The 17,738-nt window shown below is 43.7% G+C and overlaps 1 protein-coding gene and 1 long non-coding RNA gene across 2 annotated transcripts; one reads left to right on the top strand and one right to left on the bottom strand.

The window, feature by feature from the left end:
* Window positions 1–777: 777 nt before the first annotated feature.
* Window positions 778–9,636, bottom strand: LOC126982486 (uncharacterized). Its single transcript, XR_007735197.1, has 4 exons — window positions 9,518–9,636; window positions 5,920–6,000; window positions 2,960–3,047; window positions 778–983 (listed from the first exon to the last, which is right to left on the bottom strand). It is a non-coding gene; the product is annotated as an uncharacterized LOC126982486 (long non-coding RNA).
* Window positions 9,637–11,730: 2,094 nt separating this feature from the next.
* On the top strand, window positions 11,731–16,791 carry LOC126982485 (protein C10-like). The gene is made up of 3 exons (XM_050834545.1): window positions 11,731–12,948; window positions 15,055–15,231; window positions 16,460–16,791. The coding sequence occupies exons 1-3, from the start codon at window positions 12,891–12,893 to the stop codon at window positions 16,585–16,587; spliced, it is 363 nt and encodes a 120-aa protein (XP_050690502.1). The 5' UTR covers window positions 11,731–12,890; the 3' UTR covers window positions 16,588–16,791.
* Window positions 16,792–17,738: the final 947 nt, after the last annotated feature.

The following is a 17,738-nucleotide window of genomic DNA, read 5'->3' as shown; positions in this document are numbered from 1 at the left end:
CTTGTGGTATTTGCTTTTACCTTTGATGACTCGCCTCCACTACAATCAAGCTTGTGGAAAGTTGTGGACGTGTGGTGGACATGTCTGCCTTGGTTTCCAGCACAGGTGACTGTTCTCGAGTTGGCTTTCTTGATACCATGACGGAGAGGGATAATCCACAAGTACTAGCTCTTTAATTATTTCCCTTATGAATGTCTATATCTCATTTGAAACTTAAATGATGAAGGAGGAGAGCTGTGCTAAGGAGAAAAAGAGAAAAAGAAGGGAGTCGGGGCGATGACATGAGTGTGGGTGTGGGTGGGTATCAGGATAACGGCACTGAAATCACGGCCTCACCCAGTTATCATTACCGAAGGGAAATTTACTAAACTCGAGAAAAGAAAAAAAAAAAAAAGGGTAGGAATGAAATAAGGAAATAGCGTTCCAGGTGTGTGTTGTGTGTGTGTGTGTGTGTGTGTGTGCGCGCGCGCGCCATTTTCTTCACCCGCTAATCCCGAGGTACGAGGAAGAGCCTGTGGCCTTGACCTCCGTGCTGCTGTCCACCTACCTACCCCCACCCAGAGTATATACTCTGCCCCCACCCTCGTCACCAAACGAACTTTGACGGAGTGCACTGCACCTCCCACTTCCCTAGCCAGCCAATCCCACATATTTAGGTGGAGTCAGTAGGAGGATAGCAGGCGGGGCTTCTTGGGTCAACTGGAAGCAAACGGATTTGAGCACACCTGTACACTCCCGTTCTTAACACAAAAGTTCCACATAGTTAAAGAGCTTGCCTTTTTAAGTTTTATAATTATTTATTAAAAGGAAGTCATCATATGTCCAATGTTAATGTAACTGTACAGACGCAGCAGGCGGTGGGCACCGACGCCCCCTAGGTCCGCCTCTGGTACCGCCACCGCCGCTGTCACCGGTGAGGGCATGGCAGAGCGTGGTGGGCCGCGATGGTCTGACCGGCATCCTGGAGGCGGCTCAGCCACCACCTGCCACGGGGAGAACCAGACTTACTGCATGTTTATAGTTAAAGGGTGGCGGTTACCATATTACCTTTATAGATCAGAAGTAACACAATACAGCTTGAAAAGGTAAACAGAAAAGAGTAGGCAGCTGGGGATTAGGAACCCCTTGGAGCATACAGCAGTAGAGGCCATAAGGGGGGATACATATGGGCTGGAGCACTTCCAAAGAATGAATTTTAAAGACAAACTAGGATTCAAGAAAATGACAAGCTAACAATACAGAATGCTAAAAATAAATCTATACCTGGAGGAACGCGGTAGAGAGGTGGAAAAGGACAGAAAATTTGAAGAGTGGAATGAAATGGAGAGGAAGGGTATGAAAAGGAATATCAAAAGCAATGTACTGGGGGAATGGCAGGAGGGAACAAATGGAAAATAAACAACACCAAACCATTCAATTCAATTCAATTCCATTCAATTCACGTCATTCAATTCTTTTTGAATGAACACCGTTCCAACCAACGCCATCAGCTTACTTTTCATTCAGGTCATCTAGTATGCAATAAGCCTTCGTGCGAGATGGACGTCAGTGACCTAGCAAGAATAACATTGTTGTTGTTGCAGCGGCGTAGAAGGCGTAGGAAACAAAGGAATATGTGGATGCATCCCATTAATAGCAGGAGAGCACAATTTGGGACATTTGCACATTTGTTCCCAGATTTGCTCAATAATCCAGATAAATTTCATGATTTCTTCAGGATTGACAAGGAGAAATTTAAGCAGTTGGTCGAGTTACTGAGGCTCTCCATTCAGAAATAGCATCCCTATTGCGGTGCAAAGGATCGCTGGGATCGAATATGGGCCGCCGGTCTTGCACTAAACTTATTAATTGTTCCACGTCCATGCTTCGATGACGACAGCACAAGCACAACTGAAGCGGTTGCTCTGTGATGGCAACGACAACTGAACACGTTCAATACGAGAACCAAACACGTAATAGACCTGTAATTAATATAGATAATTGCAGATTGTTTCTTACACGAATATTAAGTTATGAAAATTAGCAGAAAAATATAAATATTAGACAATATACATGGCGCTACCTGCAAAATTATTATATATTATAGTCGAATGATTGTCATTCAAGAGAGAAAAATGGAACCAGATGCATCATTGAATGAGAATGGCCAGGAATTGAATGGAATGGAATTGAATTGAATGACCCGGTGGGAACGCTTACATAGGAATTAAGGTGATCCATCATAGCCACTCATGAATGACAATGAATTGAATGGAATGGAATTGAATTGAATGGTTTGGTGGGAACGCACCCTAAAGCTGTACAGGAGGAAGTAGAAGCCAGAGGGATTGGGACTAGAGGAGCTAGTTGTTGTTTAAAGCAAGAACAGAAACCCCGGAGATAAATGGTAGGAATAGGGACGGGGAAAACCAGAGCTGAAGCTGCAGGACAAGAGAGAAAGAAACGGTACAACACCTAATTGTAGAATGCATTGATTATGAGATTTGATAACCTCAATAGTGACAGTATTAGGCAAAGAGAAATGGGAATTGTAAAACTAACAAGTGTTCCTGACAGTGCTGGAGAGAGAGCACAAATGCTTCAATAATCTTTACTGTAAAAAAAAAAAAAAAAATCCAAGGAAAAGGAGTAGAAAATAAGTGATTCAAGCAAGAAAAAAATAGAAACATTATGAAAGCTATAGTGAGGACAGACAGTATGACGCCACTGAAAAGCACAGCGTGTGAAAAAGCAGATAGGATATAAAAAGAGAAGCTACGAGGCGATACAAGTAAAAAATGAAGTATATTTATTTTTTACCTCTGAGCAACGAGGCCACGGGCAACTATGTCCCCAACTTACTTTTACCTTATTCCTGGTGTGTTAAGTAATCTTGACTAAATACAAATAAATACAATGCGATATTAAAGGCTTCCTGCTTCTTCCCCAGCCATGACCCTAGACGACACCCCCCGCTCACCTGTCAAACCTGCACACCCAGCTTCCGGAGACACTCCTGGTGGGCCTCCAGCAACGCCGCGCAGTTCGTTTCCCCGTTCTCTGTCACGCTGCGAAAGCAAAGGGTATGGTAGCTAACTAAGCCATAACTTTTAATGCTTTTATTTTTCTTACAGAGAGCTTAAATTGGGCGAAAATAATATCTTGCTTGACCTATATATGACAATTGTATGGAAGCTAGTTTTTTTAATTTTTTTATATACTTGTTGAATGTTAGGTTAGACGAGCTAAACGAGCTGCGAACAAAAATCATTGGATATAAGACTTCCATGAATAAATGATACTAATACCTGCGGACACACAAGTAAAGATAGCTACATTTGGGAGTCATCGTGTGTCGTGTGTATACTATTCGAATGTGCCTTATTTCGTTCTGCTCTAACACCCAAGGAATGTGCTGTTTATTACCTTTCATGACCCAGAAATATTATGATGTCAATCTTATGCGTGTAAATGACGTAATGCCAATAGTCATGATAACATTCTCTCTCTCTCTCTCTCTCTCTCTCTCTCTCTCTCTCTCTCTCTCTCTCTCTCTCTCTCTCTCTCTCTCTCTCTCTCTCTCTCACGTTAAAAAATGGTTCTATCTCAATTGATGAAAATAGCACATCGCACCTGTTACCACCTCAATATCCACAAGGACGGTTAGTTGTCACGGTCCCCGAAGATGTCAGTACCTACACCTTTCATAACTATTCTGATCTATACTTTTTGTAACCATTCTAATCTACATCTTTTCTGTAGGATTTTTTCTCTAACGAAGTGTGAAACGTGTTCCCCTGCGTGATGTCAGACGTCCGCACACAAACTTTTCACGTATATATTTGCCAAAACCCTTATTCTCACATACACTTATACACACCTCTATTTGACAAGGTATTCTTCGCAGCTATGGGGTAGTTTTATGACCCTGGCGGTAGTTTGACAAAGCTTCTGCACCATGAACGTTAAAAAACACTCATGAAAACGCGATTTCGGCCTTTGAATATCGGTTATGTGAGAAGCGGAACGATTAGAATACCCACTCCGGTCCTTCAGACACTGAGGAGCTTACGTTATCTCCATATAAAGCCTTAACAAACAACAGCCGTATAGCTTCTTCAACCGACATCAATTAAATCTGTAGTATAGTGGATGATAGTCTTACAGCTTTGACATTTATCCCTTGACCGCCATGGCCAAAATGACGGACAGCCTGCGGGTTTGGAAAGATTAGGAGAGTAGTCGGTCGATGAAGCGTTGGCGAGAGAAGTCCACACGTGTCTATCTCCGCCCTTCACCCTGCTAGCGCGTTACCTAACCACACATGTGCCCTTATATAACACGGCGACGGCGTCCGTTGCATTCATTTCCCTGGCTCCAAGCGCTCAGCCCATGCCTCCGTTGCTCTCCCTCCCTCGCTTCCTCAGCAAAGCACATCCCTGGTTCCTTGGTTGCAATAGGACGGGAAAATCATGGGAAAAATGTGCTAGATAACAACACTACCATGTCTCTGGCTACCTGATACATACATACATACATACATACATACAAATATTTCTTACGCTATCGCAAATGGGTCGTAATAAGCCAGATATAAGAGGGAAAATGATAATTCAGAGGTGTGCTGCACGACGGCGCTATCAGAACCCTGTGCTACCTAGGAAAGATGTGGGTCACGGGTGGGGGTGGGAGGGCAAGGCAAGGCGAGCATGGCAACAAGAGGGATGCTGGGTAACCTTCACAGCTGCTGCCTCGTGTGTACCCAGCCTCCCACCCCTTCCCTCCTCTCAACCCACTGTACTCAACGCAGCTTTTTTGAGTATACTTATATTTTTAAGGCTTATATAATTATTATAGTCCACCACGTTTGTTTTCATGGTCAGTGTTTAAGCTGTGAGATGATTTATATGAGTAATTATATTCTATTGTCTATGGCCTCTCTGTTGTCCATCTCGTCGGTGGAGGTCAATCATACCTTGTTCCGTGCGCTCTCTCTCTCTCTCTCTCTCTCTCTCTCTCTCTCTCTCTCTCCATATATACTTGACCTTAACCTACTGTACATTACATAACAATTATCGTGATGCGCGGCGTCCCGTCCCTTCTCAACCGACCCTTCACCCCTCTGCACCCTAATCGTAATAGCACCTCCTCCCAGACTGCTGCTGCCACCAAGGAGTATATCTATCTGAGTTCCTTGGCTGGCACCGTGCCCCAAACACCCATCTCCTTGAGGGCGCCGTCGTAAGGTACTCGGTCCGTTGAGGCCAAGTTTAACAATGTAGCGTGCCAAGAGGGATGGAAAATCAGGGATCGTAGCATCCGCCGGCCCAGGGCGTGCAGCTACCAAGGGCACGCGACACACCACAAACACCTTGTAATGAGGGGTGCCCTCCTTCCCTCTCCCCTTAACACTGAAGCCCCGTCATTCGTGGTTTTAAGTTACTACTACCATATATTTGCTATATACTACTATTACTACTACTACTACTACTACTATTACTACCTACTACTGTTACTACTTCTACTACTACTACTGTTACTACCACTACAACTACTACTACTACTGCTGCTGCTGCTGCTGTTGCTACTACTACTAATGCATTTTCCCCGTCATGTGAGTTGCAAAGAACATATTTTCTCGCATAACGGTGTTTCATTACTGAGGCACAAAATAAGAAAACAGGTCAGCAGGAGTTTCTGTAATGCAAGGCGGCAAGTAGGCCTTGGCAGGTAGATGATTCATGTGTTAGGCGACGCAAGGGTGTCACTCAGATGGGTGCGGGGGTGGTGGTGGAACTGGTTGTGTGGCTGGATCTCTAGCACTGCTCATAACGTTTGTGTGTGTGTGATAGGCAAAAAAAAATTTATTGTATAGTGAGGCTAATAAATGAGTAAGTGTGTGTGTGTGTGTGTGTGTGTGTGTGTGTGTGTGTGTCTCACCAGTGCTGCAGGGCCGTGTTGGTCTCCGGGCATGCGGGGGCCTCGGCCTCGAGTGGGGCGGCGGGCTGTTCGTCAGACATGCTGCAAGGGAGGGAGGACGTCAGAGAGAGAGAGAGAGAGAGAGAGAGAGAGAGAGAGAGAGAGAGAGAGAGAATTAATTATAGGCCATCTGATTATAAATGAATGCTCAAAAAATTGTTACCATCGTTAAGAGGCGGGCAGTACTTAATACTCAGCTGATTGCTTAATGTGTACCAGAAAGGTGTTACGCCACCCCAGCCTTAGTCCTCCGCTGATAAGACTAAAGATGGGCACTTTCCAATCTAGAGTCGAGAGAGAGAGAGAGAGAGAGAGAGAGAGAGAGAGAGAGAGAGAGAGAGAGAGAGAGAGAGAGAGAGAGAGAGAGTTTTTAACAACGTGGCCCTGCTGTTACACTATACTTTGGGTGCCAAACCTACACACCTCAGTATACTTGACAAAATCTGGAGGATACATTCTTCTGCATATTGGTTGCGCAGGCCACCACGAACAAAAAGATAATGAAATACATATAATTATATACTCGTAAACCACACAAAAAAATATTTGGTCATAATATAATTTTATATGGAGGGCGAGTTTAAGGGGAAAATTTCCCACCCATATCAAATGCCCAGTGTGTGTGTGATTCACTCGCGGCTTGATCACGAGCTGAACTCGTCATCACCAGCAAATTATATATATATATATATATATATATATATATATATATATATATATATATATATATATATATATATATATATATATATATATATATATATATATATATATATATATATATATATATATATATATATATATATATATATATATATATATATATATATATATATTTTTTTTTTTTTTTTTTTTTTATGTGTTCGCCTATAACGCCGGTAGGTTTTCATCAGGGGCCTGGTGGTCGGCCCAAGTCCGTCATGGAGCAGGCAGTTTTTATAGTGGCGCCATTTATTCTTGGCTCATGCTGCCCCCGGGAACTCATTCTTGATTCACTTGGACGGTTTCTTCTAGACCAGAGCAAGTTCATAGTCGATCTCTGTGTACTACCGGAACCTTCACACACCACACACCCCATCCTCTTTGCTTAACGAGGAAAGTAACCGCTCCTCAGTGAAAAAATCCAGGGTCTGCAGCTGAACAAGGCTCGAACTCCCGCCTGCCAGACCGTGAAGCCTGGCAGCACAGAGCTCTACCACTAATCTATCAGAGCGGTGTGTGTGTGTGTGTGTGTGTGTGTGTGTGAGAGAGAGAGAGAGAGAGAGAGAGAGAGAGAGAGGGGGGGGGGACGGGGCTGGTTTTGGGGCGTCACACACAGGTGCTCAGATACAACGCAGGTGTGCAATATGATGCCGCTGAGAGCCGTAACTCAACTCTTCAGGCGACTGTCTAGCTCCCCCTCGCCCTCTGCTTGTGCTACCTCTGCTATTGTTTTGTTCCCGTATTTCCCGTGTACGGTTTTTTTTTTTTCTGTCTCAGCTGCTGTTTCGCAGGTGAAAAATTCTCTCTCTCTCTCTCTCTCTCTCTCTCTCTCTCTCTCTCTCTCTCTCTCTCTCTCTCTCTCTCTCTCTCTCTCTCTCTCTCTCTCTCTCTCTCTCTCTCTCTCTCTCTCTCTCTCTCTCATTGCAAAAGTCAATTTAAATATATCTGTCAACTTCAGGCCTCCCGGGCAATCACTTGATGACGACATTGAAATGTACAGCGTCTTAAGGCAGTCACTTAATAACAGCGACTCACTGATATTAGGAGACTTTAACCTCCCTCATATCGACTGGGCGACACTGTCAGGTACAGATGGCGAGTCACAGAATGATCGAATTTTTAGAAGAAATTTATCTAAGCCAAATGGTTTCTGAACCAACTCGACAAAATAACATACTCGACCTTGTTATAACGACCCAAGATAACCTGGTCAGTAATGTCACGATAGGAGAACACCTCGGTTCTTGCGATCATAAATTAGTGCGCGTCGACATTAGAGCTCAAACATCAGTGACTGAAAAGAAAGTAAAGGTGCCCAATTTCAAAAGAGCTAACTTCGTAGAAATCCGACAAAAACTAACAGAAATACAACTATCAGATGACGGCAATGTAGAGGAAGCCTGGCTAAGCTTTAAAAATCATTTACTCACTCAGCAGAACACATTCGTCCCCTTGTGCGAGAAGCGAAATAACACCAATAAAAGCCCACCGTGGTTTAATAGCGAAATTAAACAGTCAAGGAGAGAAAATTGTCTTACAGGTTAAAGAAAGAACAAAGCACACCCGAACGAGGAACAATGGCATAACACTCAAATGTAGACAAGTAAATTCAGACTGCACCAAATTTTTCTTCACCAACGTTGTAGTGCGAGAATGGAATAAGCTCCCACCATCAGTGGTCCAGTGAAACACGATTGACTCCTTTAAAAACAAGCTCGACCGTCACTACCTTGAACTTAATATTAACTAGAGTAGAAAAGCAACGTTTTGGAGCCATCTGATTAGTGCAGATTCACTTAGGTTTAAGGACAGACTACCTAGTCTGGATCATGGGGTCTGTGTGGTCTGATTCTCTATGTAATTCTCTCTCTCTCTCTCTCTCTCTCTCTCTCTCTCTCTCTCTCTCTCTCTTCAAGACATACCCTGTGCCCTTCACTTTAATTTTCACTTTCCTCTGGCTGTTCTTAGCTTGGAGTAGCGACGTGGCGCTGATCAGCTGAGAGGGTTACATAAGAGTTACCGGTGAAGATGTTGAATAGTAAAGATTATTCGCCCAAGGTGATGCACACGCAGATCTTTTCGTTCATTTATAATTATTCCTGAATCAGAAGAGGAGAGGTGTTCTGTAGTGTTTGTTATATGCTTATGAAGCCGTTAGACGAGCAAGTTTTCGTTTATTCAACGCAAACTATTTTAATACATCGCACAGCAGTACGTGTCACCCTTTTTTCGGTAATATTTATAGGGTAAGTTTTCTACCCACAGTTTCCTCGCTATCCAATAGGAAGGGTTTTCTTTGTGCGAATGCTAACAAAAAGATCACACACTAATAACACACGCATTGAAAAAAAAAATCACTGCAGAGGAGCATTCAACAGGTAATTTCATTAGGACGCATTCATTTGATGCCGACGATTTTTTTTTTTTATCAGCCGAATCTATTTTCTTCTATACCATGTGACAAAACATAATCAAGGTGGCCCAAATTCTCAGGAGGTGCACGGTGACCGCCCACTAAAGCTATACAGTACCCCGCGCCGCACTCCTCGACTTGGACATAATTAAAGGAATTATAAAGTTTCATTGATGTTGACCATAAAGAAAGAAAAGTTTCATTGCTTTTCATACAAATCTTCACACTTCTTAGTTGAGAGGAGGGCACATTTTCGTGTAAATTATGGTACCGGTAGGCAACAAAACCATTATGTAACAATCAGGAAGCTGAATCGTGTTCCAAAACTGGGTGATAAAGGATGATCAGCTTTAGTTTTCAAACTAATGGATACGTGCCTACAGAAAGTTATATATTAATCAATGCAAGTGTTTGGGAAAAGGGCCGGTGTACAGGACTCCTTACCTGTGTGCGTGAATGCGTGTGAGCGGAGGGCGGCCGGCGAGGGTGTGAGGCAGCGGGCGGGAAGGAGGAGGCTCCTTGCTCCCACACGCCCCGCCCTGTAGTGTGACGTAACAGACGTTGGGCCCCGCCCCTCTTTTCGTGTGTGTGTGTGTGTGTGTGTGTGTGTTATTTATCATGATTTGTATACCTGCTGGACACCGCGACCACAAGTACCCCCCTAGTATGAGTTTTGAGCTACACATTCACTACGCATTCGTGGATCTTCGATTGCGGCTGGGTCCTGTCTAACAACCGATACCCCTTGGGCTTGGGGTACCGATTCACTAGCTAATGAGCAACGAGGCACGGATCAATGTATGCAGGGCTCCATTTTCTTGGGGGGGGCTAGGGGGGCCATAGCCCCTATGTTTTCTATATCGGCCTGAAAATGATCCAAATACATTACTTTTTTTAAATTCCCCCACTTGCGCATACTCGACACCCTTCCCTTGTGGAACATAAGAGATGGCAAATGGGCTAATAAATGTGGGCGAATGATAGACAGGAATGTTATGCTAAGTAGGTGGGTGTACCGACCCTTTGAAGATAGGCAGAATGTACTTGAATGGAGAGTAACAAACAGAAATGGAGAGGGGTTTGAGTGGGATGTAAGAATTAAAGTGGAATTTAAGAATGTGATAGATATGGCAGTTAAAGATGAGGGATTGAGCAAGTGGAAGAATGAGATGGAAAGAAAGGAAACCTTAGACTGGTACAGGGAGAAAGAGGCCCCAAAGTGTGAGGTGTGGTATGAGGGAAGCCTGGGAGGTGATCTTCTTTTCCGTGCTAGAGCGCAGTGATTGATTGATAGTTTATTGTTGCAGGTAAACAACAAGGGAGAAGGGAGGACGCAGTGTCTGGATGTGAATGCAAGGAACTATTGATGGTCTGAGTCCCGCAGCAAAGTGTGCCAGATGTGTGACAGGAGTGTGGACGAGACCGTGTAGCATGTAGTGCTGTGTAAGAAGTATGACAGGGAGAGAACGAAGATGATGCATGTGTTTCTGAGTGAGATGGGACGTGGAGTGAATGGGAGGACTGCTGCTGCTGAGGCTCAGTGGAGAGACTAGTGGACGAGTGATTGAGGCAGTGAAAGAGTTATTGGAGGGCATGTGGCGTGCAAGATGTAGGGAATGATATCTTGCCCCGAGAAGAACATAGACTTTCCGCATGTTTTGTTTTCTTTTCACAGGAGCTGCCGATACAAAGGCCTGGCTGGGGAGAAATCCCAAGCCACCTGTGACATCAAGATCAAGATCCCAGATACACAAGGGAGGGCATAAGAGTAAGAAAGAGCTGAAGAATTAAAGGCCGATAGCCCTGGCAAATACGGTGGGAAAGATTTTCTGTGCTGTGTTGAATGAAAGGCTGTGTAAGTGGATTGAAAGAGAGAGAGAATGCTGGGTGAGGAGCAGAATGGTTTTCGCACAGACAGGAGGGCAGAGGACAATATGTATGTGGTAAATGAGATGATAGATAGGAAAAAGAGGAATGGAAGTCCATTGTATCTTGGGTTTCTTGATATTGAGAAAGCGTATGATAGAGTAAACAGGGAGGTGATGTGCAAGGTATTGGAGAAAGTAGGATTGAGTGATAAGATAGTGCGAATCATTAGGAGTATGTATGTGGACACGAGAGCCAGGTATAGGTTTACTTACTTGGTGTTGTTTAGAGGCCCCGCCTCACAGTCGTGGTGGTCCACCGCTGCTCCCGGTCCTGCCATCCTTGCTCAACAGGGCGATTTGGTCCGGTATCGTGTTGGAAGTCCTACATCTTGAGGTGTAGCCCGGCACTGGAGGTTCGTCTGGGACTGTTTGTAGCAGCTTGTCCAGCCCATTCTTAAACCTGTTTACCGGGCAACCTGTTAGGTTTCGGACTTCCTTAGGCAGGCTGTTAAAGATTCGTGGCCCTTCAAGGCCAGCAGGGTCATGCCTCCACCTGGGACTCTTGTGGGGAGGGATCTTCTGCTGCACTTTTGTCCGGTCCGCTGATTAACGTGCTTTTGCAGTGCATTGTGTGTGGGGTCTGGCACCAGACCTTCTAAAATTTTCCATAAGTATATGGCCCGATACCTCTCCCTTCTTTTTTGTTGTGAATAGAGCCCCAGTTTCTGCAGACGTTCCCTGTAATTTAGGTGACGTAACCCTCTGATTTGTCTTGTGAAGGCGGTTAGCTTCAAATGCACCAAGGTATGCAGCGGTGGAAGCTTTGAGGGGTGATATGGGGTGGAGTACCTTTAGGGAAAGATTTAGGAAGGCTACCCTTAGATACAAAGTCAGATTGGAACGAATGGATGACGCGAGACTGGCACGGAAGGTTTACTCGTGGAGTGTGCATGAGAGCAAATGGATTAAGAACTGCATGAGAATGGTTGGTGACAGTGGTATGTGAGTCAGGTGGGTGAGCAGAGAGGAAGGGAGGCGTTTCTTGGAATGGAAGGTGATTGACAGGAGCAGTGAGGGTCGAGAATGGGATGTGAGAAAGTGGAAGAAAGAGATAGACAGTGTGGTGAAAGGCGACAGTCTGAGGAGGTGGAAGCATGTGATGGAGCGAAAGAGTACTTTGGAGTGGTACAGGGAAAAGGATGCCCCGCAGTGTGTCAGCTGGTATGATGGAAGCCTGGGTGGTGATCTTCTCTTCCAAGCTCGAGCGCAGTGTATGAATGTGAATCCAAGAAATTACAGGTGGTCTGAATCCCGCAGCAAAGTGTGTCAGATGTGTGACGGGGGTGTGGATGAAACTGTCGCGCATGTGATACTGGTGTGTGGGAGGTACCGGAGAGAAAGGACGGAGATGATGAGGGTGGCACTGAGTGAGATGGGCTGGGATGTGAATGGGAGGATTGCAAGAACAGAGAGGGAATGGATGCTGCTGCTGCTGGGATTGAGTGCTGAAGCAAATGAGAAAATTATAGAAGCCATGAAGAGTTTTCTGGAAAAGATATGGTGTGCAAGAAATAGGTAATCGGAAGTTTTGTAATGGATACTGCTTGTTTTGTTTTATTTTTACAGGTTGTGCCGATACGAAGGCCTGACTCTCCAACCTGTACAGCAAGAGCAAGAGCAAGTGATTTGTTTCAAGGACTCCTGCGGCCTGAGCCCCCGCTGACACACTGAAGAACAGCAACAACAACCCACACCTTTGGGGTTCTAGAGGCCACTGTTCCATGACCTGCCTAGTCCCTTAAAACGCTAACGGAGTGGAAGCAGACCAAGGACTTTCCAGACTCCAGCCAAGCCGTCACTTCCCTTCAGCACCAACAACCACAGTTTCCACTCTCCAGGCTTTCCTGACTCCGTGTCAGGCCTCGGCTTGCCGCAGGAGGAGTGCTGCCATGGCCACGGGTGAGGTGGAAGGCTTCCCAGAAAACTTTACTGCCGACAAAGCAAAAGGTAGACTACTTGTCTTACTTGTCGGAAGTTCTGGTGGAATCACCACGGCCAACTTGAAAGTCCACCGCCTCCACATTTTTCTTTCTTTTTGTACTGTAGTTGGTCAATTATACAATTTGATACTGCGCCCCATGGGCATGGGTTATGTGGAATAGGAGGCTCGTCTGGTATGTTTTTCGGAAGGTATCAAGGCTCCTTTTGAATGTATCTATAGTGCATTTTGTCATGTCCCTGATTTCTCTTGGCAGGCAGTTGAAAAGCCTGGGACCAAAGATGATGAAATGTTCGGCCTCAACAGTTTTTAGCCATTGTGTCACCGAAGAGAGTTTTTCTGCAACATGTTCTGCCAAACCTGGGGTGTATCTGACTCTTGATGGCCTCCTCTTCATGTGGGGATGGGCAAAGAGACGTGTTCTCTGAGGGGAGCCAAAGCGTAACGGTATTTATTAAGTTTTACACCCGTGGCACTATGGACTTTGAAACTTATTGACAGTTCATGCAATTAAAAGCAAGTTTTTGCTCTAGGTCATCCTCCAATTCCCAAACTATCTCTTCTTCTAGATTTTGATGTGATTCAGATTAATCTGACATTTATTTTTCTCACAAATCACTGGTTCTTGTTTATTTTTCCCCCTTGCCCTTTCAAATAGTGGTGATTTCCCCAAAACAAATGATACAAATAAATACGGTAGTTGTGGGGATTCACTACGCGCCTCCATAGTATACTTATGGGATGAAATACATGTCCCTTAACCATAATATGAAGGTGGAAAAACTTAAAAGTAAAGAAAAAGTGGTAAAGGTTGTGAAAAGGCATATTATACATACACGCTGTTTTGGTGGCGGTGGCGGTGGCAGTGTTGCCAACAATCCGGTTAGCGATGGTACGTTTAGTTAGCAATTAGCCCACGCACAGGTCCACCACGTGTGGTTATTTATTTATTTATTTGTTTTATTTTATTTTATTTTTTTGAACACGCACCTTTACCTAATACCATACCCGACCCAAACCTTCACAGAGTCCTTTGGGTAAAGGTGCGTGTTCTAAAAAAAATAATAATAATAACCACGCGTGGTGGACCTGGTCTCACATGCGTGGGCTAATCGCTAACTAAACGTACCATCGCTAACCGGATCGTTGGCAACACTGCCACCGCCGCCGACACAAAAACTGTGCGTATGTATAATATGCCTTTTCACAACCTTTACCACTTTTTCTTTACTTTTAAGTTTTTCCGCCTTCATATTATGGGTAAGGGACATGTATTTCGTCCCTTAACTATAATATGGAGGCGAAAGATTGACACCTCACTGATACGAAAAGAGAGAGAGAGAGGGGGGGGGGGGGGAGCGTTTGAGAGCACTCGGGACATTCCGAGAGTCCTGATTCCCTCTCAAATGCAGCCGTAGCACGTGGAGCGCCTTCGTGCTGTGATGACGTCATCGGCAAATATGACAGCCCAAACAAACACATATAAGTGTTTCCATTGCATTTCACTTCTCTGTGCCACCATAACCACTGCAGCTTCCTTTTCATCTTCTGTTGTAAGGAGTTCGTCAGCCAGGACAGCTAGTTATGCATGTTAAACGTCGCCAGGAAGATCAGCGTACGCCATTTTGCTGCAAGTGAGACGCCGTTACTATAGCAAAGACGAGGCTTAGTAAAAGGATGGCCTTTATCTCCACTCTTGGAGCACTGGCAGCTTCTGCGGCAAAAATTTCTTTTACACTATGATAGATACAGCGAACACTGCTCTCATTCACGTGGTATGCTCTCCTACCGCAACGTAACTTATCCTAAATCTGAATTCTTCTGCACCTTTCTCGAAGGCTTTGGCGTGCTTTCAGCAGGTATTTTGGTAGAACAGTGTTGCCACTCACGCCATGGCCACTTTGTGCGACATGGATAAAAATTTTAAAATCCTAAAAAAATTCTTCCATGACAATCCGTATAAAACCAAAACCGCACTATTGAAAACCGTACTGTTTGAGGGACGACTGTATCTGAAAAAAAGACATGTATGTTTCATGTACAAGATCAGTACTCATGCAAGTAAGAAAAACAAAACATCCTATAAGTTGTTGCTGAAAGGAATTTGTTTTCAGCTGCTTTGCAAGAGATCCTGGCTGCCCTGACCGGGGGGGAGGTGGTGGAGGCCCTGGAGACAGCCCGGGAGGCGGCCGGCAATGACATGGTAGCACTCATGACAAGAGTATTCCCCTTGGTCACTCAGGTCACCACCAAGGTCATCAGTAACTACGGCTTCACCCAGGATGGAGTTGGTAAGGGGAAAGATTGACACAGAAAAACAAACTTTATTTTGAAGCCATACCTCTTCACAGAAAGTTGTTCTGTAAGGTAGCAATGCTTTAATAAAGAAAAATTGCTGCAAGCCATACATAGATCTTATGAAAGTAACACATGCTGAATGAGGAGTATGAAAATGCTTTAGTGAAGGCATTAGGAAAGAAAACATCCCAAGGTAGCACACGCATGGTTATGGCAGTTTGTCCTTGTCAGTGACTTATGGAAACTAAATATTTTACTATTAGGGAAGATGTGCAGTGTTTGTAGCTGTGCATTTGAAAACAAAATATAGTAGAAGTAGTAAAGATGATAATTTTGTTTCTTAAATTTACTTAATCTTGCATTTTAAAACTATAAAAGCAAAAAGTAACACCTTTATATCAAGCAAGTAACTACTATATAGAGGAAATTCAATCACTTTTGACACATGAAACCAAGGTCATATGCACCATTCCTTCTGATTGTAGACACAGAGGACTTATAGACTTCTCTGCTATCTACCTACCTACCTAAGGTTCACAATAAGCATTCTGTCTGAGGACCTGCATGTATTTCAAACCATGTGTGGCAAAAATCCAGGACGGAGACACCAATGCAGAAGCACCCAGAGGTTTTTAGTAGGTATGTCATTATGCTATAACATAACATGAGCTTGTCCTTTTTTTTATTATTATTTTTGTTTACATTTGGCAGGTAAGCTTGTTCATGAATGGGCCTTTTGGGTGGCCCCAGCCTGCTAGTGGCACAGGGAAGTTTTTTTTATTATATATTTGTTTTCTTTGGGGGCAGCTGGGGGCTGCTATTATTGCTTGGCTCATACTGCCCCCTGGATCTCTGCTTGATCCTCCTCAGAGAGTTTTGCCTGAGCTTGGGTTGATAGGTGGTCATCAGGACAGTTTGTAGGTAGTCTTAGGCCACTCAAAACGGAGATGACTGAAAATTGTCTGCTTGTAGTGGCAGGCGAGACTCAAACCCAGGTCCTCAGCAACACGGCACCTACACACTGACCACTCAGCCACCACCTCCCCTGCTGATCCTGAGGGTATTACAATACAGGAAATTGCAGAAGCTTCTAGATTATCCCAACTGAATTTTCAAAGAACAAATGAGTTAGATGGATAAGCTCTTTGAAAGACCTTTTTTTTATGTATGCCATTAATGAAGGAAGAAAAGTTTTCAAGTAAGTTTTATTATCCTTTCCAGGAGCCATCCAGTTTGAGCATGTCATGAAAAGTCTTGGACAAGATGATCCTGAGGTGGCAAGACTTCATGCACAAGTTAGATCCTATTTCTTGCCAGCTGTGGTTATACCTCCCTCTGGCCATCCTTGAATGTGACAAAATTCAGTATTTATAGTACATGTGTATGTCATTTGTGCTGTTTTTAACAAATTATTGCTTAAGGGAAATAAGGTTTTCAGTAATTGCCTTGTAAACTAGTGCTATATGCTACATGTTACCCAATTTGTTAGTTTCTGAAAATTGGAATAAGATATAAATAACAAGAAATACTGTTGATAAAATTGATTGAATCAGCATGTCTACTTTTTGTAACAACCTTTAGGGAAGATTAGAGAAAGAAGCAAATGGCACTGAAAATTGGACGCTGCATCATCATCACCATAGGTTGCGATCACCTTCACACTCCAGCTGATCTTCTGGTCCATGAGGGATGTTTGTTACCACACTGTAAGGATACAATCCAGAAAGTTTCAGTAATGGTAATAAAAAAATAAAAAAAAACATGTTGCATACCAATGAAAAAGAAGTTGGCAGGTTAGGTTTTCTCCTAATGGTGGCTTAGTCTTTCATTAACCCTTAAAGCTGCTCTTTATATGTATGTCAAGTGGAAATACTCCTAGTTCACCATATACCATGTCATTGCCAGTATTCTTATGAACTCCCAATGCCTGTTTTAAAAATTTCATATGCAAAGACTCTAACTCTCTAACTCTGTAAAATCCCCAAATCTCTGAAGCATAAGTCAGTACGGGCAACACCGTGGTATTAAATAGTTCAGTTTGCATGTCAGCTGGCAAGTCAAATTTCCTACACTTTCCTATCAGTGAATAGATTGCCCGTGTTGCCTGTTCTTTAAGCTCCAGCTCGTCTTTACGGAATCTTCCTTTGTAATTAAATAACACACCAAGATACTTATAGTCTTCCACTACTTCAATGTTTTCACCTCCAAATTCAAATTTGTAGTTATCAGTGTTGACTCTTCCCCTACTAAATATGACTAGTATTTTTGTTTTGTTGCAGTTAAGTTGTAGTTTCCATTGCTTACAGTACAAATTCAAAACAGTCAAGGGTTGTTGCATTCCCTCCTCACTATCACACACAATAATTGTATCATCTGCATACATTAATACCAGAAGTCTTAGGTATGAATTTAAGAAATCTTCACCAAAATCTACATTATTACAATTAATTTCAAGCAATTTATTTTCAGTATCATTATATAAAAAGCAAACAGCAATGGC

The sequence above is a fragment of the Eriocheir sinensis genome, chromosome 51 (assembly GCF_024679095.1).
Source record: "Eriocheir sinensis breed Jianghai 21 chromosome 51, ASM2467909v1, whole genome shotgun sequence".
Lineage (NCBI taxonomy): Eukaryota > Metazoa > Arthropoda > Malacostraca > Decapoda > Varunidae > Eriocheir > Eriocheir sinensis.
Note: the sequence above shows the minus strand (reverse complement) of the source record. Positions and strands in the feature narration are given on the sequence as shown.